Raw genomic sequence first — 24,913 nt, 5'->3', positions numbered from 1 at the left:
TCAAGTGATCCTCCTGCTTCCTCCTCTGCAGAAGTTAGAACTAACAGATGCGTGCCACCACACTTGGTTAACTTAAAAAGTTTTTTTTTCTTCTTCTTCTTTTTTTTGTAGAGACAGAGTGCGTCTGTGTTTCCCAAGCTGGTCTCGAGCTCCTGGCCTCAAGTGGTCCTCCCGCCTTGGCCTCCCAAAGCATTGTGAATGTAGGCATGAGCCACTGTACCCTGCCAAATTTTGGTTTTTGGATGTGCTTTAAATCTCTTTCTGAGAGTTCACCTCATTTATTCATTCACATTTATTGTAGTAGACTTTTTTTTTTTTTAATTTACTTCAGTTTGTTTAAAAAGAAAGGGTATAGCCAGGCACAGTAGCACATGCTTATAGTTCCAGCTGCTTGGGAGGCTGAGGCAGGAGGATTGCTTGAGCCCAGGAGGTCAAGGCTGTATATGCGATGATCACACCTGCCAATAGCCTGCACTCCAGCCTGGGCAACATATTGAGACTCTGTCATTAAAAAAAAAAAATAGAAGAAAGGGTTTTATCAAAAGCTAGTAAACACCCAAAATACTTGAAAGGGTTGAAGAAACATACAATATACTCTAGGCTGAGCTTCTAGGAATTACTTCTGTAACCAGATTGCAAACTGGATGGGTTATGGAGCTGTCCTTGCTGTGATTTCTGCTGGCAAAATTGATACCCTCTCTCTGCTTCTTTTTTTTAAATTTTAAATATTGTAAAATATAGCATATGTATAGAAAAGGTCATAAAATATAAATGTACACTTTAATGAATAATTGTAAACTGAACACCATCCAGTTAGGAAAGAGAACATTGTCTGCACTGCAGATATCTGTATGTCTTTTCTTTTCTTTTTTTTTTTTGAGATGGAGTCTCGCTCTGTCTCCCAAACTGGAGTGCAGGGGCCGGATCTCAGCTCACTGCAAGCTCTGCCTTTCGGGTTCACGCCATTCTCCTGCCTTAGCCTCCCGAGTAGCTGGGACTATAGACGCCCGCCACCTCGCCCGGCTAGTTTTTTGTATTTTTTTAGTAGAGACGGGGTTTCACTGTGTTAGCCAGGATGGTCTCGATCTCCCGACCTTGTGATCCGCCCGTCTCGGCCTCCCAAAGTGCTGGGATTACAGGCTTGAGCCACCGCGCCCGGCCATCTGTATGTCTTTTCTAATCTCATATTTCTATCTCCCCCTAAAAAGCCTACCTTCCTGACTTTCATGATGTGAGTTCTGTAATGGTGTACTTGTTTTTCTTAATAGTTTTACCACTTTTCTCTAAACATGATGGTTGTTTTTGAAGAAAATCATGCTGTATGTATTCTTTTATCATGTGCTTCTTGTGAGATTCTTACGTGTCTTATGTAGTATTGTCCATTTTCATGTTGAACAACTTGGGCTGTTGCCCGTTTTTAGCCCTTATTAACGATGCTGCTTTGAACATTCATATGTAATTTTTAATTATTGTTTTAGAGACAGGGTCTGGCTGTATTTCCCAGGCTATAAACTCCTGGTCTCAAGCGATCCTCCTGCCTCACCCTCCTGAGCAGCTGGTACTACAGGCACATACTACCATGGTTGACAATTGTATTTGTTGTATATGTATGTTAATTTGTGGTATATACCTAGGAGGTAGTCAAAGAGTATATGTATCTTTACCTTTAATAAGTAGAGCCTAAATGTTACCTGGAATGTATAGTTTACAGTCTCACAGTAGTTGATGATAGTACATGTTGCTTCATTTTCTTGACCACAGCTCGGTTGCTATTGTCAGACTAGTCTTGCAGTTATGCAGCGCTGTCTCATTGTAGTTTTAAATTAGTATTTCCCTAAAGATTAAAGAAGCTGAATACCTTTGCATATTTTGTGGCTGTTTGGATTTCCTGTTTTGTAAAAGGCTTGTTTAAGCTTTTTGTCCATTCTCCCATTTGGGTAGTCTGTCTCATTGATTTGATTTGTAGGAAAATTTTATATATTCTGGATGCTTTTCCTTTGGCGCATATGTGTGTGTATCCTCTTCCCTTCTGTGAGTTGTTTTTTCATTCTAATAATGGTATCTTCTGAAGAACAGATTTTTTTTAGTTGCTTTTAAAAAAGGTGTACAATGTGATTGATGATTTTATATATGTATATGTTGTGAAATGATTGCGACAAGTTAATTAACACATCTGTCACCTCACATAGTTGCCTTTTTTTGGTGGTGAGAACACTCAAGATTTATTTTCAGCAAATTTCAAGTATACAAAACAGTATTATTAACTATAGTCTCTGTGTTGTACATTAGATACTAACAACTTACTCATAATGGAAAGTTTGTGCCATTTGACTAACATCTCCCCACTTCTCGCAACTCCTAATCCCTGGCAACCATCCTTCTGCTCTTTCCTTGTGTGACTTTTTCTTTAGATTCCACGTATAAGTAAGATCATACAGTATTTATTTTTTCTGTGTTTGGCATATTTCACTTAGCATCCTTGTGTTGCACATGGCAGGATTTCCTTCTTTTTTTATATTCCATCATGTATACATACATTTTCTTTATCGCTTGCTGGATATTAGATTGTCTACATATCTTGGATATTTTGAATAATTCTGCAGGGAGCATTGAGGTACACGTATCTCTCTGAGGGACTGATTTCATTTTCTTTGGATATAAATTCAGAAGTGCAATTCCTGAGTCATATGGTACTTCTATTTTTAGTTATATTTTAAATTCTATAATATTTTCCATAATAGCTATGCCAATTTACATTTCCATCAGCAGTGTACAGGTGTTCTCCCTTCTTCACATCCTGGCCAGCACTTGTTTACTGTTATCTTTTTGATAATAGCCATCCTAATAGGTGTGAGGTTATATCTTTTTTTTTTTTGAGATGGGTCTTCTTGCTCTGTTGCTCAGGCTGGAGTGCAGTGGTGCGATCCTAGCTCACTGTAACCCCAGACTCCTGGGCTCAATGGATCCACCTGTCTCAGCCTCCTGAGTAGCTGGTACTACAGGTGTGTGCTACCATGCCTGGCTAATTTTTTTTTGAGACGGAGTCTTGCTCTGTCGCCCAGGCTGGAGTTCAGTGGCGCGATCTCGGCTCACTGCAAGCTCCGCGCCCCCCCGCCCCTTCACGCCATTCTCCTGCCTCAGCCTCCCGTGTAGCTGTGACTACAGGCGCCCACCACCACGCCCGGCTAATTTTTTTTTTTTTTTTTTTTTGTACTTTTAGTAGAGACGCGGTTTCACCGTGTTAGCCAGGATGGTCTCGATTTCCTGACCTTGTGATCTGTCTGTCCCCGCCTCCCAAAGTGCTGGCGTGAGCCACTGCGCCTGGCCCCGGCTGAATTTTAAATTTTTAGTGGAGATGGGTCTCGCTATGTTGTCTAGGCTGGTGATAAATTCCTGGCCTCAAGCGATCTTCCTGCCTCATTGTGGTTTTGATTTGAATTTCCCTCATCATGAGTGATGTTGAGCTTCTGTTCATATACTTGTTGCCCATTTGTCTGACTTCTTTGACAAATGTCTATTCAGGTCATTTGCCCAGCTTTTTTTTTTTTGGAGACGGAGTCTCACCCTGTCTCCCAAGCTGGAGTGCAATGGCATGATCTCGGCCCACTGCAACCTCCACCTCCTGGGTTCAAACGATTCTCCTGTCTCAGCCTCCCCAGTAGCTAGGATTACAGGCGCCCGCCACGATGCCTGGCTAATTTTTGTATTTTTCCTAGAGATGGGGTTTCATCATGTTGGCCAGGCTTGTCTCAAACTCCTGACCTCATGATCCGTCCACCTCGGCTTCCCAAAGTGCTGGGAATACAGGCATGAGCCACCGTGCCTGGCCTGCCGAGTTTTTTTTTTTTTTTTTGATGCGGAGTCTCGCTCTGTCCCCAGGCTGGAGTGCAGTGGCCGGATCTCAGCTCACTGCAAGCTCCGCCTCCCGGGTTTACGCCATTCTCCTGCCTCAGCCTCCCAAGTAGCTGGGACTACAGGCGCCCGCCACCTCGCCCGGCTAGTTTTTTGTATTTTTTTAGTAGAGACGGGGTTTCACCGTGTTAGCCAGGATGGTCTCGATCTCCTGACCTCGTGATCCGCCCGTCTTGGCCTCCCAAAGTGCTGGGATTACAGGCTTGAGCCACCGCGCCCGGCCTGCCGAGTTTTTAACTGTGTTTTTGTTTGTTTGTTTTGCTATTGAGTTGTATGAGTTCCTTATATGTTTTGGATATTAATCTCTTACCACATAGTGTAAAGTTTGTAAGCATTTTCTCCTGAAGGTTGCCACTTCATTTTGTTGATGGTTTCCTTTCCTGTGCAGAAGCCATTTAGTTTGATGTAGCCCACCTGTGTATTTCTGCGCTTGTTGCTTTTTCTTTCTTTCTTTTTTTGATACAGAGTCTCTCTCTGTTAACACAGGCTGGAGTGCAGTGGCTCGATCTCAGCTCACTGCAAACTCCACCTTCTGAGATTGGGATCCCTCCTGAGCTGGGAATACAGGCGTGCGCCACCACGCCTGGCTAATTTTTGTATTTGCAGTAGGGACAGGCTTTCACCATGTTGGTCAGGCTGATCTAGAACTCCTGACCTCATGATCCACCCACCTTGGCCTCCCAAAGTGCTGGATTACAGGCATGAGCCACCGCACCCAGCCTGTTGCCTTTTCTTTTGGTGTCATATTCAAAATGTAATTGCCAAGACCAATGTCAAGATTTTTCCCTGTGTTTTTTTCTAAGTTTTGTGCTTTCTTTTTCTTTCTTTTCTTTTCTTTTCTTTCTTTCTTTTTTTTTTTTTTTTTTTTTTTTTGAGGCGGATTCTCGCTGTGTTGCCCAGGCTGGAGTGCAGTGGCACGATCTTGGCTCTCTGCAACTTCTGCCTCTAAGGTTCAAGCAATTCTCCTGCCTCAGCTGCCTGAGTAGCTGGGATTACAGGTGCACACCACCACACCTGGCTAATGTTTATATTTTAAGTAGAGATGGGGTTTCACCATGTGAATTTTTTTTTGTATTTTTTTGTATTTGGCCAGGTTGGTCTCGAACTCCTGACCTCAGGTAATCTGCCCACCTCAGCCTCCCAAAGTGCTGGGATTACAGGTGTGAGCCACCGCACCCAGCCTGAGTTTTATGCTTTCAGTGTATTTCTTACATTTCGATTTTTAGTCACTTTCTAGTTAATTTTTGAGTATAGTATAAGACAAGGGTACAATTTCATTCTTTTGCATGTGGATATCCAGGTTTTCTAATGCCATTTACTGAAGACTATCCTTACCTCAGTGTTTTTGTTTTTGTTTTTTGAGACAGGGTCTTGCTCTGTTGGCCAGGCTGGAGTGCAGTGGCACCATCTCCACTCACTGCAACCTCCACCTCCTGGGTTCAAGCAATTCTCCCACTTCAGCCTCCTGAGTAACTGGGACTACAGGCACATGTGCCTGGCTATTTTTTGTATTTTTTGATAGAGATGGGGTTTCACCATTTTGGCCAGGCTACTTCAGGGTGTATTTTTGGAGCTCTTGTCAAAAGATTAGTTGACCATATATGCATGGGTTTATTTCTAGGCTCTCTTTTCTATTCCCTTGGTGTATTTTTATGTCTGTACCATACTGTTTTGATTACTATAGCTTTGTACTATACTTTCAAATCAGGAAATGTGATGCCTTTTAAGCTTTGTTCTTCTTTCTCAAGATTGCTTTACCTATTTGGGGTCTTTTGTGGTTCTGTGTGAATTTTAGGATTTTTTTTCTATTTTTGTGGAAAATGTCATTGGAATTTTGATGGAGATTGCATTAAATCTGTAGAGGTAGTATGGACATTTTAACAATATTCTTACTATCCATGGGAACATATTTTTAATGTTTATTTTTGTCTTCTTTAGTTTTTTTCATCAGTGTCTTACAGTTTAAATATACAGATCTTTCACCTCCTTTGTTAAATTTATTCCTAAGTATTTTATTCTTTTTGATGCTATTGTAAATAGGATTTTTTTTAAACTTTTTTTTTGGATAGTTAGTAAATAGAAATGCAACTAATTTTAGCATGTTGATTTTGTATTCTACAACTTTATTATATTTGCTTATTCTAACAGTTCTTTGGTTGAGTTAGGGTTTTTTCTGTCTTTTTTTTTTTTGAAACAGAGTCTCGCGCTGTCGCCTAGGCTAGAGTGCAGTGGCGTGCTCTTGGCTCACTGCAAGCTCCGCCTCCCAGGTTCGCACCATTCTCCTGCCTCAGCCTCCCAAGTAGCTGGGACTATAGGCACCTGCCACCATGCTCTATTTTTAGTAGAGACGGGGTTTCACCAGTCAGGATGGTCTTGATCTCCTGACCTCGTGATCCGCCTACCTCAGCCTCCCAAGTAGCTGGGATTACAAGCGTGAGCCACCACGCCTGGCTACTTTTTAGTAGAGACAGGGTTTCACCACGTTGGCCAGACTGGTCTCGAATTCCTGACCTCAAGTAATCTGCTCACCTCGGCCTCCCAAAGTGCTGGGATTATAGGCATGAGCCACTGTGCCCGGCCCACCCCTCCTAGTTTTATTAGGCCCTATTTGTTCTTCTACCTCTTTTTGAGAATCTATTACACCCATTAACAAATCTACCACTTTCCTTAAAAGAGAGGTGTTACAGTTAGTGGCACCTTGGGGACTTAACATTTCACCTTACTGTGTGGAGTGTTTAGGCACTGACCTAGCTTCTGTAGTGTAAAAATTTATCTGCCTGGCCAGGCGCAGTGGCTCACGCCTGTAATGCCAGCACTTTGGGAGGCCGAGGCGGGCGGATCACGAGGTCAGGAGATTGAGACCATCCTGGCTAATGATTTGTTTTATGCGACCACTAGAGCGGGCGCCAGAGGAAAAGGCAAGTAGGCAAGATAAAAAAGGAAACTTTATTACATAGCCAATGTAAAGAAAGAGGAAGCGAGGTTCACCGGTCTCCGGCGGCGGAGGCCGAGGAAGTCGCTCCGGCGTTCTCGGACGAGGTTCCTGGGTCCAGCGTAGGAGGAGGGGCCGAGGAAGTTCGCGCCCTGCCCCCTCCAGGAGCGACTTTCATGTCCTGGGCCTGGGAGTGGGCGGGCAGTGGGCGGGACATGGGCGGGGCGGGGGCGGGACGGTAGGCGCGGCTAGGTAGGTTTTGATTTTCTCCGTCAGACGTCAGACTGCGCCTGCGCAGTCGACCTGTGTCTTTCCCGGGCGCGGGAAAGTTGACAATGAAGAACCCGGAAATGCGCCATTTTAGTCCCTTTGTTCTTTTGTTCCCTCCCTCCCTCCGTCCAGACAGCTAACACGGCGAAATCCCATCTCTACTAAAAACACAAAAAAATTAGCCGGGCGTGGTGGCAGGCGCCTGTAGTCCCAGCTACTCGGGAGGCTGAGGCAGGAGAATGGTGTGAACCTGGGAGGCGGAGCTTGCAGTGAGTTGAGATTGTGCCACTGCACTCCAGCCTGGGCGACAGAGCAAGACTCCCTCTCAAAAAAAAAAAAAGGGAACACTCATTTACTGTCTTTATTACTGATTGTTCTTTTTGCTTATGTTGGATTACAAGACCGCATTTTTAGTTTTTTCTTTATTTTTTATTTTTACTTATTTATTTTTTTGAGACGGAGTCTCACTCTCTCGCCCAGGCTGGAGTGCAGTGGCCGCATCTCAGCTCACTGCAAGCTCCGCATCCCAGGTTCACGCCATTCTCCTGGCTCTGCCTCCCGAGTAGCTGGGACTACAGGCGCCCGCCACCTCGCCCGGCAATTTTTTTGTATTTTTTAGTAGAGACGGGGTTTCACTGTGTTCGCCAGGATGGTCTCGAGCTCCTGACCTCGTGATCCACCCGTCTGGGCCTCCCAAAGTGCTGGGATTACAGGCTTGAGCCACCGCGCCCGGCCTTATTTTTTTCTTAACGTAATTTTATTTGTTTAAACTTCCAGGAATTCTTCGTCTTTCCTTATGACCTTTCTGTGTGTTTCATGACTCCTGTGGACTTTTTCTAATATTTATATTCTGTCCTTTCAGTGGGATTTTGGTGGGGAGAATGTCATTGTTTGGACTCATTTTGCCATCATGAACTATAAGTTGCAGTTTGTTTAGTGTTAGAGAATGCTTCAGAATTGTTGAATGACAGTGAATTTAATTAAACAATATAGAGTTTGTAATTTAATATACAGGGATTCTGCCACTAAATATTTGAATTATCGCAAGCAGGTTTCTTAATTACTCAAAGTATTGACATCCTTATCTGCAAGATGAGGAATAAGTAAATAAAGGGAATAATCATATCTGTCTCATAAGTTGGTCACAAGCATTATTTGAGATAATACATGTAAAGCTCTTAGTATAGAATCTGGTATACAGTGAGTATACTCAGTAAATGTTATTTGTTAAGTAGTGACTATTCAAAATAGTTATCTAAAAAACAAATCAAGCCGGGTGCGGTGTCTCATTGCCCATGATCCCAGCACTTTGGGAGGCCGAGGTAGGTGGATCACCCAAGGTCAGGAGTTTGAGACCAGCCTGACCAACATGGTGAAACCCCATCTCTACTAAAAATACGAAAATTTGCTGGGCTTGGTGTCAGGAGCCTGTAATAACAGCTACTTGGGAGGCTGAGTCAGGAGAATCGCTTGAACCCAGGAGGCAGAGGTTGCCCTCCAGCCTGGATGACAGAGTAAGACTGAGTCTAAAAAACAAAACAAAAAAATAAGGAACTTTTTCAGAAAGCCTTTCAGAAGAGATAGTAGTAAACAGATGCTCAGTGGCTGGCTAAATGATATCAAAACTCTTGAATCGAGACTGATTCCGGGCCAGGCGCAGTGGCTCACGCCTGTAATCCCAGCACTTTAGGAGGGCGAGACGGGCGGATCATGAGGTCAGGAGATCGACACCATCCTGGCGAACACGATGAAACCCCGTCTCTACTAAAAATACAAAAAAAAATTAGCTGAGCATGGTGGCGGGCGCCTGTAGTCCCAGCTACTCAGGAGGCTGAGGCAGGAGAATGACGTGAACCCGGGAGGCAGAGCTTGCAGTGAGCCAAGAGCACGCCACTGCACTCCAGCCTGGGTAACTGAGCGAGACTCCGTCTCAAAAAAACAAAAACAAAAATAAAAAAGACTGATTCCGATTAAAAAAAACTCTTAACACATTATTTCCTCTCAGTTTAGTTAGGACTAAGAGTTATGTAGCAGTAATAAACCTATCCTGTAATAGATTTCTCTTAGGATTGGTTTGATAGTTGTATTATAATTGTATTATTTATAAAATTAATTTATTAATGTATTCATTAATTAACCTAAGTCCTTTAGTCGTTTTCAGAATATTTTTCTCAAATTTTTTCTTATGTCAATTTGAATGTTAACATGCTGATTCAGGGTTTGTTGCCATTTGTATCTTGACAGTGTATTACTGTTTATACTTGTAAGAGTAAAATATTTTATTTCTTATTACAGCGGAATGGCCAAAGACTATGACAGGTCTTCCCAGCACATCAGGAACAACTGCCAGTGTGGTCATCATACGGGGCATGAAGATGTATGTAGCTCACGTAGGTGACTCAGGGGTGGTTCTTGGAATTCAGGATGACCCAAAGGATGACTTTGTCAGAGCTGTGGAGGTGACACAGGACCATAAGCCAGAACTTCCCAAGGAAAGAGAACGAATCGAAGGACTTGGCGGAAGGTAACATTCTGTTGTTTTCTCTTTCCTGTCTTGGTTCTAATTTAGTCCTTTTATACTTTACTAATAAAATTGACCTACTACTCTCCCTTTTATTGAAGTTACTTTCTTAGTATTACAGGTTTTTTAGTTTGTCTGATGTAGTAGCCATGTATGTGCATTCATGTTTTTCTCATCATGAATTGATTGTTTTATTTCTGATAATGACTCTAATAGGAAATAATATCTCAGTGGGCCCCAAGGAAACAACACAATACAAGGTTTTACTGAAAACCTTTCACATGACTTTCAGAATCTAGACAGAACAGCTCTTGGAGTTCCAGAGTAGAACACTTTGAATCTGGCTGAGGGAAAAAGATTAAGTTAGAATTAACTTTCAGCTTTTTTCATTGATTTCAGATTTACTGCAAACCTTTCCAATTATTATTTTTTTGTTTGAACTTAGTGTTTCAATGTGTAGGTAATTTGTAAACTAGGAACTGAAATTGATTTCAGTATTATATTTTATAATTCAAACTTAAATGAAAGATTATTCTAAAATCAAGAGAGTGAATAACATGAGAAAATGTAAAATTATCTCAATACTAATTTTTAAAAATTGAGGGTATGAGGCAAGTTGAGTAGAATCCAGTGTTTTCTAAATAATCGTTGTAACTGAAGCCTTCCCATGATATCATTACTTGCCTCCTCTTTCTTGCTTTTATTAAATCAAAATTGGTCTTTTGCAGAGAAATGACAAACTAAAGAAAATAATTAGCATCTGGCCGGGCACTGTGGCTCACGCCTATAATCCCAGCACTTTGGGAGGCTGAGCGGGGTGGATCACCTGAGGTCGGGAGTTCAAGACCAGCCTGACCAACATGGAGAAACCCCGTCTCTACTAAAAATACAAAATTAGCTGAGTGTGGTGGCACATGCCTGTAATCCCAGCTACTCCGGAGACTGAGGGAGGAGAATCACTTGAACCCAGGAGGCGGAGGTTGTGGTGAGCTGAGATTGCACCATTGCACTCCAGCCTGGGCAACAAGAGCAGAATGCCATCTCACAAAAGAAAAGAAAAGAAAAGAATTAGCATCCTTAAACTATAAGGAGTTCAACAATTAATACAGTACTAAAGTGCAAGGCTGGGCGCAGTGGCTCACACCTATAATCCTAGCACTTTGGGAGACTGAGACAGGTGGATTGCCTGAGCTCAGGAGTTTGAAACCAGCCTGGGGAACATGGTGAAACCCCATTTCTGCTAAAGTACAAAAGAAATTAGCCAGGCGTGGCAGCGTGCGCCTGTAGTCCCAACTACTTGGGAGGCTGAGGCAAGAGAATTGCTTGAACCCAGGAGATAGAGGTTGCAGTGAGCCGAGATTGCGCCACTGCACTCCAGCCTGGGAGACAGAGTGAGACTCTGTCTCTTAAAAAAATAATAATAATAAATAAAGTACTAAAGTGCATGGCACCCTGGATAGGTGGATAAAGGAGAGAAAGTTTGAACAACAAAAAAATGCAAAACAGTAGTAAACATTTGGAGAAATAAAAGTTAAACATTAAAATGAAACTCCATTTCCTGTTGTTAGATTAGCAAAGATTAAAAAAAAAAAAACCGATTCCTCTCAATATTTTTGTTGAAATGGTTACCCTTGGCCCGGCGCGGTGGCTCAAGCCTGTAATCCCAGCACTTTGGGAGGCCGAGACGGGCGGATCACGAGGTCAAGAGATCGACACCATCCTGGCTAACACGGTGAAATCCCGTCTCTACTAAAAATACAAAAACTAGCCGGGCGAGGTGGCGGGCGCCTGTAGTCCCAGCTACTTGGGAGGCTGAGGCAGGAGAATGGCGTAAACCCGGGAGGCGGAGCTTGCAGTGAGCTGAGATCTGGCCCCTGCCCCCCGGTCTGGGTGACAGAGCGAGCTGCAACCTAAAAAAAAAAAAAAAAAATAAATAAAAAAAAAAAATGGTTACCCTCTTGATAAGATTATAAATTGGTACTACCGGCCGGGCGCGGTGGCTCATGTCTGTAATCCCAGCACTTTGGGAGGCCGAGGTGGGTGGATCACGAAGTCAGGAGTTCGAGACCATCCTGGCTAACACGGTGAAACCCCGTCTCTACTAAAAAATACAAAAAATTAGCCAGGCGTGGTGGTGGCGCCTGTAGTCCCAGCTACTTGGGAGGCTGAGGCAGGAGAATGGCGTAAACCCGGGAGGCGGAGCTTGCAGTGAGCCGAGATCGCGCCACCGGAGATGGCATCACCGCACTCCAGCCTGGGCGACAGAGCCAGACTTCGTCTTAAAAAAAAATAAATTAGTACTACCTATATAGAAAATAATATATACCAGTAGCTTTAAATGTTTCGGGAATCTATTCTAAAGAAGAAATCTGAACTGTGGACAAAAATATCTGAATAGAGTTATTAATTGCAGCAGTTTTAATGACTGTTAAAGACCGGAAGTAACTTGAAGGCCCAACAGAATGGCTATTTAGCAACATATTCATATTAAAATATTAATTAAATTATTAATAAATTAATTCATAATTAAAAATAACATTTATAGATAAGTTTATAAAACTCATGGTGTTTTGAAATTTTTCCAAGTAAAGGTAGAGAGAGTAATTTGAACTCCTGTGTATATGGGGAAGGTTTAATGATATGGGAAAATGTTTATGATCACAAAAAAGCAGGATATAAAATTATATTTCTAGTGTAACTTCAGCAATGCAGAGACATGGGAATAAGATAAATATTGTAAATTTTTATAAATGAGTGATGAGATTTTACACCACGCGTTTATTTTTATTTATTTATTTTTTTTTTGAGACAGAGTCTCACACTGTCGCCCAGGCTGGAGTGCAGTGGCGCGATCTCAGCTAACTGCCAGCTCCGCCTGCCGTTTCACGCCATTCTCCTGCCTCAGCCTCGAGAGTAGCTGGTACTACAGGCGCCCGCCACCACGCCTGGCTAATTTTTTTGTATTTTTAGTAGAGACGGGGTTTCACCGTGTTAGATAGGATCGTCTGGCTTCAGTAATGTTTTAATTTGAATTTATCTTATGAGAAATGTTGAATCTTTTTATATATTTAAGAGCCATTTATATTTTTTTCTGTATTTCTTTTTATTCATTTTGGGGGATTGTTGTTAGCCATTTTTTTCCCCACATTAATGTGTAGGGGCTAGCTGTACATTAAAGAAATTAGTCTAATGTATATGATGTGAATTTTAGATATTGTTTCCACAGTTTGTCTTTGATTATGCTCCTGGAACTTTTTCCACATGAAAGTTTCTTTTAATGCAGTTAAATTTATTAGTCTCTTCTGTTACAACTTTTTGGGTTTTATGCTATACACACAGTGAAGCTTTTAATAAAGTCTGCTATATATATTTTCTTTTAGTACAGCAGGGATATTTTTGGTCTTAGAAACCCTGTTTGTTCATTCTGTTTGTTTTTTCGTTTTTGAGACATGATCTCCCTCTGTTGCCCAGGCTGCAGTGCAGTAGCACGATCATGGCTCACTGCAACCTCCAGTGATCTTCTCATGTCAGTCTCTTGAGAGCTGGGACTACAGGTGCATGTGTGCCACCATGCCAGCTAATTTTCTTTTTCTTTTTCTTGAGACAGAGTCACCCTGTTGCCCAGGCTGGGGTGCAATGGTGCGATCTCCATTCACTGTAACCTCCGCCTCCCAGGTTCAAGCGATTCTCCTGCCCCAGCCTCCTGAGTAGCTGGGATTATAGGCGCCTGCCACCACGGCGTAGCTTTAGTATAAAGACAGGAGTTCACCATGTTGGCCAGGCTGGTCTCGAACACCTGACCTCAGGTGATCCGCCTTCCTCGGCCTCCTAAAGTGCTGGGATTACAGGCACAAGCCTCCACACCCGGCCTCTTTTTCTTAAGAAAAGAAAACAAAAAACTCAGCCGGGCATAGTGGCTCCCGCATGTCTCCCAGCACTTTGGGAGGAGGTCAGGAGTTCGAGACCAGCCTGGCCAACATTGTGAAACCCAGTCTGTACTAAAGATACAAAAAATTAGCCGGGCGTAGTGGCATATGCCTGTAATCCCAACTACTTGGGAGGTTTGGGCAGTAGAATCTCTTGAACCTGGGAGGCAGAGGTTGCAGTGAGCCGAGATCACACCATTGCACTCCAACCTGGGCAACATGGTGAGACTCCGTCTCAAAAAAAGAAAAAAAGTCTTTTTTGGAGAGACAAGGTCTCACTATGTTGCCTAGGCTGGTCTCAAACACTGCTCTTGCCTTGTTAATTCATCTAAAAATAGCGATTGTAAACCCATTATGTATTAACTAAAGAACATTTTAAATGAAAAAAAAGCTATTTGCCAAAACATTTAGTGAGAGGAGTGTCATGGTTTTAGTTTTGCAAGTGTCTTTAATGTCTGACTTAATAGGTGACTGAGTCTTATCTTCTACATTCAGTCTGTTGTGATATATTATTTTGGTTGCAGTAGATGAAGTAAATCTGGTCTTATATATAGTTGGAAAATGGAGGATTTATTTATTTATTTATTTATTTATTTATTTATTTATTTATTATTATTTTGAGACAGTCTCGCTCTGTTGCCCAGGCTGGAGTGCAGTGGTGGGATCTGGGCTCACTGCAACCTCCACCTCCCGGGTTCAAGCAATTCTCCTGCCTCAGCCTCTTGAGTAGCTGGGATTACAGGTGCACATCACTATGCCCAGCTAATTTATGTATTTTTAGTAGAAATGGGAGTTCACCATTTTGGTCAGGCTGGTCTTGAACTCCTGACCTCGTGATCTGCCTGCCTGTGCCTCCCAAAGTGCTAGGATTACAGGTGTGAGCCAAGGCGCCAGGGAGGAGTACTTTGCTCACTTCTCTATAAATGTTTGTCTTTATGCTGGGCGCGGTGGCTCACACCTGTAATCTCAGCACTTTGGGAGGCTGAGGCAGGTTGGTCACGAGGTTAGGAGATCGAGACCATCCTGGCTAACATGGTGAAACCCTGTCTCTACTGAAATACAAAAAAAATTAGCCAGGCATGGTGGCGGGCGTCTGTAGTCCCAGCTACTAGGGAGGCTGAGGCAGGAGAATGGTGTGAGCCTGGGAGGTGGAGGTTGCAGTGAGCTGAGATCATACCACTGCACTCCAGCCTGGGCAACTGAGCAAGACTCTGTCTACAAAACATAAATAAACAAATAAAATAAATATGTAAGTGTTTGTCTTTGATGCTGTTTGAAACACAAGAAATGATAGTTTCTTTAAGGATTGTAGTATGGTATCTGAAACTTTATTAATGAACTTTGCATATTCTTACATTAACATCCATTAGTCAGTTAATGAAGACATTGGTTGGATTGATTTTTTTTTTTTTTTGAGACTGAGTTTTGCTCTTGTTGCCCAGGCTGGAATGCAGTGGCGTGATCTTGACTCACTGCAACCTCTGCCTCCCGGGTTCAAATGATTCTCCTGCCTCAGCCTCCCGAGTAGCTGGATTACAGGCATGCACCACCACACCCAGCTCATTTTGTATTTTTAGTAGACGCAGGGTTTCACGAACTCCCGACCTCAGGCAATCCGCCTGCCTTGGCCTCCCAAAGTGCTGGGATTACAGGCGTGAGCCACCACACCGGGCCCTGAATTGAATGCTTTTTAAAAATCCCTGCATAATTAAAAAAAATTAATAGACTTGAATTTTAAGAGTACTTTTAGATTCACTCCAAAATTGAGTGGGAAGCACAGGATTCTCATATATGCTCTGCCCTATCCCCCACTTCCCAGGCTTCCCCACTATCAACATCCTTCTCCAGAGTGTTTGTTATAATCAATCAGTTGACATACCATTGACATACCTACATTGACATGCCTACATTGACATACATTGTCAATGACATACCTACATTGACCTACATTGACATAACTACATTGACATACCATTATCACCCAGTGTCCATAGTTTACATTAGGGTTTACTCTGGGTGTTACACATTTTATGGGTTTTGACAAATATGTCATCACATGTGTCCACCATTATAGTATCATGGAGATTAGTTTCATCACCCTAAGAGTCCTCTGTACTATGCCTATTCATCCCTCCCCCACTTACTCCTGGTAACCACTGCTCTTTTTACTGCCTTCATAATTTTGCTTTTTCCAGAATGTCATATAGTTGGAACCATATAGTATGTAGCCCCTATGCATGACTTTTTAATATATGCATTTATTGTTTGTAATATACTGGTACACTGAATTATACAGATCTTGCAAATATTGACACTTTTTATTATACTATATCATATCCAGTCATGCAGCCTCTCAAAAAACTCCACTGTATACATGTGGTCTTAGTAGTATTATGAAAAAAAAAAAAATAGACCTTGGAGACACCCTGAAAAAGTCTTTAGCAACCTGCCAGGGTCCCCTAAACCACATTTTGAGAACCACTTTGCCAGTTCTCATATGGTTTCATCATCTTTTATATTTTAATCTTTAATCCTTCTGGAATTTTAAGATCTAAGCTATGTAGTAAATAGACAAGTTAAACTTTTTTCTAGATGACTGCTAGTAGCGACTTGAATAATTATATATCTTTTCATTACTGAGTAGCAGGGTGACCAGGCTTAAGACCCTTCTTCAGTGGGAAGATGACCTTGAATTTACCCTCTCCTTGTATTTCTCTAGTTAAGATAAATGTGAAATATCACCTCTGTTATTAGACAGCATTGCTTATTGTAGAATGATCCCTGAATGGAATTGCATCTTGGTAGGGAAGTCGTTGAATGGAGTATACATTTCTATTCGGAAGCACAGACCTTGGCTTCCTTGTATGCATGCAGTTTGTCTTGTGTAGGGATAAAGAAACTACAGTCATGTGCTATTTATTACATTGGTTTCTGTGGCACATGAAGCTTACCTAAGCTAAGCTAGACCCTGTCGTCTTGCTTACAACTGAGCCATCACTTGGGAGATGAAAAAATGGCTCTGGCTGTCTGAATCACTGCTGAAGACAACATCCTTGAAGTTGCCATGGTGGCATACTGTATTTCCTGCCCAGTATCCTGCAAAGTTAGATGAACCACCTTTCAAGCTATATTCTATTTGATCCTGTCACTGTGAAGGTCAGAATATATCTGACACCTCTGCTGGTTGTCATGCTAAGTGGGCTTTGCAGATTATAAACAGAATTCGTCCACATATTTGGGTCTTTTCTGGACTATAATTTTTTTCCTGCTTATTTACCAGTATTATAATTTTTAAAACTGAGACTTTATTATAATTTTAAATATTGGTAGGCCTGATTCCTTCTCATTAATCTTGCTTTTAAAAAATACTTTTCTTGGGGCTGGGCACAGTGACTTACGCCTGTAATCCCAGCACTGTGGGAGCCTGAGGTGGGTGGATCACCGGAGATCAGGAGCTTGAGACCAGCCTGGCCATCATGGCAAAACCCCATCTCTACTAAAAATACAAAAAAATTATCCAGGCATAGTGGCACGTACCTGTAATCCCAGCTACTTGGGAGGCTGAGGCAGGAGAATCTCTTGAACCTGGGAGGCGGAGGTTGCAGTGAGCCAAGATCATGCCACTGCACTCCAGCCTGCCCAACAAGAGTGAAAACGTGAAAACCCTGTCTCCAAAAAAAAAAGAAATAAAGCAGCTGGCTGTGGCACCTGTAATCCTAGCGCTTTGGAGGCCAAGATGGGAGGATCACTTGAGGTTAGAAGTTTGAGACCAGCCTGTTCAACATAGCGGGACCTCCATCTCTATGTAAAAAATTTTTTTTATAATTATAAATAAATGAACAAAAAAGGAAATAATTATTTTCTACAGAAGAAATTACCCTTTTGTGTTTTAAAAATATCTTTCTTAACTATTCTTTGTTTTTTTACTTGAATTTTAAAATTATATTTTATTTGATTTTAATAACATTTTAGAAAGAGTTTTTTGGCTTTATTACCAAAAACACCATCTGGACAGTTGGGCAGATACTCTGCTATTTTGGAGCAGGTAACTTTTTGCAAAAATTGAGCTATTTTATTATAAGTTATTTCATTGCTTCCCTCTGTCCCGGCCTAGGCAACAGGCCAGCATTTTGTTTTTCCAGCCTTCTGTTGCTGCTCAGTCAGTTCTCTGCATGTCAGGCTGTTCCTTTTTACATGCCTTTTAATCATATAGGACAACAACAGGGAGTACAGTAAAAGCATCTTTTATTGACATTGCTTTGGTTTTTTGTTATTAGATCTTAAAACTTCTATGTTTTAACCAGTGTCATTATTTGTCTTTTTGTTTCTCAGAAACACAGATTATAGTATCTTTGAATATTTAGTGTCGAGAGAGCTGCTCGTCTAGTTATGTTAGAAGTAGCTACTGTAAATTATTTAGGTACTAAGCCTTACCTTGTAGGGAGAAGGTTTAGCAAAGAATAATAGAGCTTTAAGATGGTATTAAGACAGAATGTTGGCATCTTATAACTCTTGTGTTTCATGGATTCTTGTGAATGGCAAATTTAGTCTTTGCTGTTGACTTTTGAGGATCATCATTGAAGAAAGCTTAATGTAACAAAATGAATGCCTTTGATATTTTAACTCTTGTTATGATCAACCTGTTGATATCAGAACTTATTTAAACTAGTTATTGGCTGGGCATGGTGGCTCACGCTTGTAATCCCAGCACGTTGGGAGGCCCAGATGGGAGGATGGCTTGAGACTAGCCTGGCAAACATAGTGAGATCCATTCTCTACAAAAAAATTACATGCCTGTGGTCCCTGCTGTTTGGGAAGCTGAGGTGGGAGGATCACTTGAGCCCGGGAAGTCAAAGCTGTGGGGAACCACGATCATACCACTGCACTGCAGCCTGGGCAACAGAATGACAGACACCCTGTCTCAAAACAAAATTAAAACTAGTTCTCAAAAGGGATGGTAGGCTGGGCATGGTGGCTTATACCTGTAAGACCAGCGCTTTGGGAGGCTGAGGCAGGCACATCACTTGAGGCCAGGAGTTCGAGACTAGCCTGGGCAACATGGTTAAACCCCATCTCTACTAAAAATAAAAAAATTAGCCAGGCATGGTGGTGGGTGCCTGTAATCCTAGCTTCTCAGGAGGCTGAGGCTGCAGTGAGTCAAGATCACACCACTGCACTCCAGCCTGGGTAACAGAGCGAGACTGTCTCCAAAAAAAAAAAAGAGGGGGGATGGTAAATGAGCAACTTTCTGGAATTTGTATTCTTTGTTAATACCCACAATGTTTTCTGGTCATTCTCTACTTGTTTCAGTTCTCCTCTGGACTGTTCAGTATACTCAACACTAGCCACAAATGGCTGTTTAAATTAATAAAAATTAAATTAAAAAAATCAATTACCATTTGAAGTAAAGCTCATTTTGGTCATGCCTGGCAGAGTTTGAGAGACCATCTCTAATGTTTTGATTATCAGTGTTTTTTCCTAAAGAACTAATCATATTTCCAAGTTTTAGGCATTTCTGTTGCTCCTATGATGCATTTTTAGGAGGGTTTTCTTACTCTTTTAACTCCCCAATCTACATGTCTGCAGTTGATCTATTTCCCAAAGTCTAGTCTCACACTTTGAATTACAGAAATACCTAAATATATAGTATTTTCTGTATATTGCTGAAGTCATATTAAAACTGCCAGCCTGGGCAACAAGGTGAAAATCTGTGTCTACAAACAAACCCCCCCCCCCCCCCCCACCCCACAAAACCCACAACAATTAGTTGGGCCTGGTGGCACATGCCTGTAGTCTCGGCTACTTAGGAGACTGAGGTGGGAGGATCAGTACAGCACAAGAGGAGGTCAAGGCTGCAGTGAACCATGAGTGCACCACTGCACTCTACCCTGGGCGACAAGAGTGAGACCCTGTATCAAAAAAAAACAGGCCAGGCACCGTTGCTCATGCCTATAATCCCAGCACTTTGAAGGCTGAGGTGGGAAGATGGCTTAAGCCCAGGACCAGCCCGGGCAACATAGTGAGACCCCGTCTCCTCAAAAAAGAAAAAATAAGCCAGGCGTGGTGGCTCCCAGCACTTTGGGAGGCTGAGGTCAGGAGTTCAAGACCAGCCTGGCCAACATGGTGAAACCCCATCTCTACTGAAAATACAAAAATTAGCAGGCGTGGTAGTGCATGCCTGTGGTTCCAGCTACTCAGGAGGCTGAGGCAGAAGAATCGCTTGAACCCAGGAGGCAGAGGTCGCAGTGAGCTGAGGTCGTGCCACTGTACTCCAGCCTGGACAACAAGAGCAAAACTCCATCTCAAAATAAATTAACTAAATAAGTAAAAATAAACAAAAAAACTGGCCGGGCACGGTGGCTCACGCCTGTAGTCCCATCACTTTGGGAGGCTGATGTGGGCGGATCACCTGAGGTCGGGAGTTCGAGACCAGCGTGGCCAACATGTTGAAACCCCATCTCTGCTAAAAATACAAAAAGTAGCCAGGCATGGTAGTGTATGTCTGTAATCCAAGCTACTCGGGAGGCTGGGGCAGGAGAATCGCTTAAACCCAGAAGGCGGAGGTTGCGGTGAGCTGAGATCACGCCATTGCACTCCAGCCTGGGCAACAGAGTGAGACTCCGTCTCAAAAAAAGAAAAAAAGAAAAAAAAAAGCAACCAACCAACAACAACAAAACTAAAACTGAAGTTCTGCTATGTTTCCCCCATCCTCAACACAAACACTCAGAACTCTATAACCTTTCCTTTTTAATTGCTTATATCACGATTTAATCCCTGTTTATTTATTTATTGAGACAGTCTCGCTCTGTCATCCAGGCTGGAGTGCAGTGGTGCGATCTTGGCTCACTGCAGCCTCTGCCTCCCATGTTCAAGCAATTCTCTCTCCACTTAGATAAGGTCTTCTGTCATCCCCCAATTGTTTACTAATTAGGTAATTTTGCTTTTTTTTGACATGATATTTATACTCACTTTTTCTTTTTTTTTTTTTTGAGAGGGAGTCTTGCTCTGTCGCCCGAGCTGGAGTGCAGTGGCCGGATCTCAGCTCACTGCAAGCTCCGCCTCCCGGGTTTACGCCGTTCTCCTGCCTCAGCCTCCGGAGTAGGTGGGACTACAGGTGCCCGCCACCTCGCCCGGCTAGTTTTTTGTATTTTAGTAGAGACGGGGTTTCACCGTGTTAGCCAGGATGGTCTCGATCTCCTGACCTCGTGATCTGCCCGTCTCGGCCTCCCAAAGTGCTGGGATTACAGGCTTGAGCCACTGCGCCCGGCTATGCTCACTTTTCTTCACATTACATTCATTTGGTTATACTGCCTGTTCCAGTAATCTCAACATTTTCTGCTTTGAATCCACCCTAATTCCTCTCTGAACAGGAATTTTGGCTTATGTATCTTTGTATTTGAAACACGTAAGACATTATTTCGTAATAATGTAGTCTTCTTTTATTAGTAATTTAATATACTGAGCTAACTTGTTGTATTTTAATCATTTAGATTATTTATGTGAACTCTATTTATTTTTAGTGTGATGAACAAGTCTGGGGTGAATCGTGTAGTTTGGAAACGACCTCGGCTCACTCACAATGGACCTGTTAGAAGAAGCACAGTTATTGACCAGATTCCTTTTCTGGCAGTAGCAAGAGCACTTGGTAAGTAGGACTTAATTTGGTGAAATTATATTGAATTTTGTACAATGTATGGTGGCAAAATAAAAAAGGAAACTGAGAACCCTTACATGGCATATAGTGAGGGTAGCGATATCATGATACTCTGTTAAATGTGTTAGAATCTAATAGAAGCCATGCATGGTGGCTCACGCTTATAGTCCCAGCACTTTGGGAGGCTCAGATGGGCAGATCACTTGAGGTCAGGAGTTTGAGACCAGCCTAGTCAACATAGTGAAACTGCATCCTCACTAAAAATACAAAAATTAGCTGGGCATAGTGACGTGTACCTGTAGTCCCAGCTACTCAGGAGGCTGAGACAGGAGAATTGCTTGAACCCAGGAGGCAGAGGTTGCAGTGATCGCACCACTGCACTCCAGCCTGGGTGACAGGGCAAGACTCAAAAAAAAAAAGCCTAATTGAAGGGAAGGTTTAGGTATGTATTTCACTGACAGTTGCCCTTTGTTCACGAGTCATGTTCAGTGTTTTGCTAATTTCTATCTGTGTTTAGGGAAGTATATGCATGTCTAGGCTTACTATTAACCCTTGAAACTATTTTTAAATATCCCATTCTACTTTAGCCCTTTAAGTCCTCCTGAGAGCCTTCAAAACCTCTTTTTTCTTTAGTTAGCAAAGTAAAATAAGTATGAAAAAAATAGTTATATTTCTGGTCTACCTGGCTTTGGAAAGAAGGCTAGAGAATGATACCTATTAAGGTGTCTTACCTTGGCTATGCTAGAGGGGGTAGTTTTTCCCAAAGACAATGTCTCGGAGAAAACGCACATTTGTTTATTTTTATTTTATGAGACAGGATCTTGTTCTGTTTTTCAGGCTGGATTGCAGTGGCATGATGACAGCTCACTGCAACCTCTACCTCCCAGGCTCAAGCGATCCTCCCACCTCAGCTTCCCTAGTAACTGGGACTACAGGCGTGAGCCACCACGCCTGGCTAATTTCTTCTTTTTTGAGGAGATGGAGTCTCACTATGTTGCTTGGGCTGGTCCTGGGCTTAAGCCATCCTCCTACCTTGGCCTCCCAAAGTGCTGGGGTTATAGGCATGAGCCACCACACCCAGCACAACTACTATATGTATTAATAATTTGTTTCCAATGTGAAACTAGTTTTCTTCTTCTACACCCTGACTGGTGGACTTTTATGTTATATCCAAGCATTTGCTATTATGAAAAATACTGCAATAAATATTTCCTTATATACACATATGAGATTTCTTTTTTTTTTTTTTTTGAGACAGAGTTTTATTCTTGTTACCCAGGCTAGAGTGCAATGGTATGATCTCGGCTCACTGTAACCTCTGCCTCCTGGGTTCAAGCGATTCTTCTGCCTCAGCCTCCTGAGTAGCTGGGATTACAGGCATGCGGCACCACGCCTGGCTAATTTTGTATTTTCAGTAGAGACGGGGTTTCTCTATGTTGGTCAGACTGGTCTTGAACTCCTGACCTCAGGTGATCTGCCCGCCTCAGCCTCCCAAAGTGCTGGGATTACAGATGTGAGCCACTGTACCTGGCAAGATTTCTTTAAGATACATAACTAGAAATGGAATTTCTGGGTCATAGTATGTTACTTACCAACTGTTTTTGTGTCGTCGACACTCATACAAGATGATAATATTTCTACAGTAAGCAGAGGAGGTAACTAACTTGGACTGAGGTAACTAACTTGGATGCTCTAGCCACTGAGGACCCACCCTGCTGCCCCTAGGCCATACTCATCCAAGGAATACCAGTTGGGAGACTCAATTCAGAGATATCTACATGTTTAATTTTATTAGGTATTGCTAAATTTCTTCCCAAAGTGATTATCCCAGGTTATTACATTCCTGCTGTATTAATTATCTATTGCTGTATAATCAAATACTCCCACACTTAGGAGTTTAAAACATTTTTTATGTACACAGCTTCTCTGGCTCAGTAGCCCAGGGGTGACTTAACTGGGTAGTTCTGGCTCAGGGTCTCTTGTGTAGCTGTAATCAAGATGTCATTCATCATCTGAAGCCTTCAGTGGGGTTGCAGCATCTACTTGTAAGACAGCTCACTGAGTAAGCTGGCTTGGCAGTAGGCTTCAGTTTCTTGCTTTGCCGGCCTCTACATAGGGTTGCTTGAATGTGCCTTCATCACATGGCAGCTGGCTTCCTTAGAGCAAGTGATCATAAAAAGACATTTTGACTTCTATCTTGCTTTCTTGATCACTTGCTGTAGGGAATCCAGCTTTGTATTTTGTTAGCCCTGAATCACTAGGTCCAGCCCACCCTCAAGTATATCACATAATTTGTGGATGTATTTTAAAAGCATACAGTTCCTACTTCATCATGATTGTTCTTTATTCACCAAATATTTATTAAATACCTGCTATGTGCTAGGTACTGTTCCAGGTGCTGAGGATTCAGCAGTGAATGAAACAAAAATTCCTGCACCCATGGAGCTTACTTTCTAGGTTACTTTCCAAGTAGCTGGGATTACAGGCACATGCCACCACACCTGGCTGATTTTTGTATTTTTGGTAGAGATGGGGTCTTACCATGTTGGCCAGGCTGGTCTCAAACTCCTGACCTCAGTTGATCTGCCCACCTCTGCTTCCCAAAGCACTGGGATTACAAGCATGAGCCACTGTGACCAACCCGGAAATAATATTTTTAAAAGAGCTGTGTTACTGATTTTCTGAGTTTAGCTTGTTGCATGGAAATACTTACTGGCCAAAAGTAAATTAAATGCTAGTATTTAGCACACACACACAGTTATGGTTTACAGTCATTTTTCTTACAGTTTTTTTTTTTTGGCGGGGGAAGGAGTGGGAATAGATGTCTCCTTGTCAACATTGGTGCCCTATAGGCACTGATGATAATTACCCAAGTACAAATGTAACAAAGGTGCCTTCTAGTGGCTGCCTGCTGGAATTGCATTTGAGTCTTGCAAATCATTTTATTCATTGGGGAGATCAATTTTTGAGTACAGTGTGTATGAAGCACTTTGCTGTATGTACAAACACATGATCTTTGCCCTCATGGAGCTTGCAGTCTAGGAGAGGATTGAAAGGCATTCATCAGATGATAACAAAAGCTGAAAAGAAAACAAAAAAAAACTTTTTTTTTTTTTTTTTGAGACTGAGTTTCATTCTTGTCACCCAGGCTGGAGTACTGTGGGACGATCTTGGCTCACTGTAACCTTTATTTCCCAGGTTCAAGCGATTCTCCTGCCTCAGCCTCCTACGTAGCTGGAATTACAGGCACCCGCCACCACACTCAGCTAATTTTTGTATTTTTACAAAATACAAAAAATACAGCAGTTTCGCCATGTTGGCTAGTTTGGTCTCTAACTCCTGACCTCAGGTGATCTACCTGCCTCAGCCGCCTAAAGTGCTGGGATTACAAATGTGAGCCATGGCGCCCAGCTAAAACTGAGAATTTTTAATTCTTCTCTTTTTTTTTTTGAGATGGAGTCTCACTCTGTTGCTCAGGCTGGAGTGCAGTGACACGATCTTGGCTCACTGCAGCCTCTGCCTCCCAGGTTCAAGTGATTCTTCTACCTCCGCCTCCTAAGTAGCTGGGACTACAGGCGAACACCACTGCACCCGGCTACTTTTCGTATTTTTAGTAGAGACGGGATTTCACCATGTTTGCCAGGCTGGTCTTGAACTCCTGACCTCAGGTGATCTGCCCGCCTCAGCTTCCCAAAGTG

The 24,913-nt window shown here is 42.5% G+C and overlaps 1 protein-coding gene across 1 annotated transcript in view; it reads left to right on the top strand.

The window, feature by feature from the left end:
• The window catches only part of PPM1D (protein phosphatase, Mg2+/Mn2+ dependent 1D), a 69,162-nt gene that overhangs the window by 16,256 nt on the left and 27,993 nt on the right, over positions 1-24,913 (top strand). Inside the window, exons 2-3 of the mRNA XM_017870829.1 lie at positions 9,410-9,638; positions 21,082-21,206. Coding sequence (XP_017726318.1) covers positions 9,410-9,638; positions 21,082-21,206 — 354 coding nt within the window. The remainder of the gene's footprint in view (positions 1-9,409; positions 9,639-21,081; positions 21,207-24,913) is intronic.

Source organism: Rhinopithecus bieti, unplaced genomic scaffold, assembly GCF_001698545.2.
Source record: "Rhinopithecus bieti isolate Rb0 unplaced genomic scaffold, ASM169854v2 scaffold_5497, whole genome shotgun sequence".
NCBI classification, from domain to species: Eukaryota; Metazoa; Chordata; class Mammalia; order Primates; family Cercopithecidae; genus Rhinopithecus; species Rhinopithecus bieti.
The sequence above is the reverse complement of the archived record's forward strand: the minus strand, read 5'-3'. Positions and strand labels throughout refer to the sequence as shown.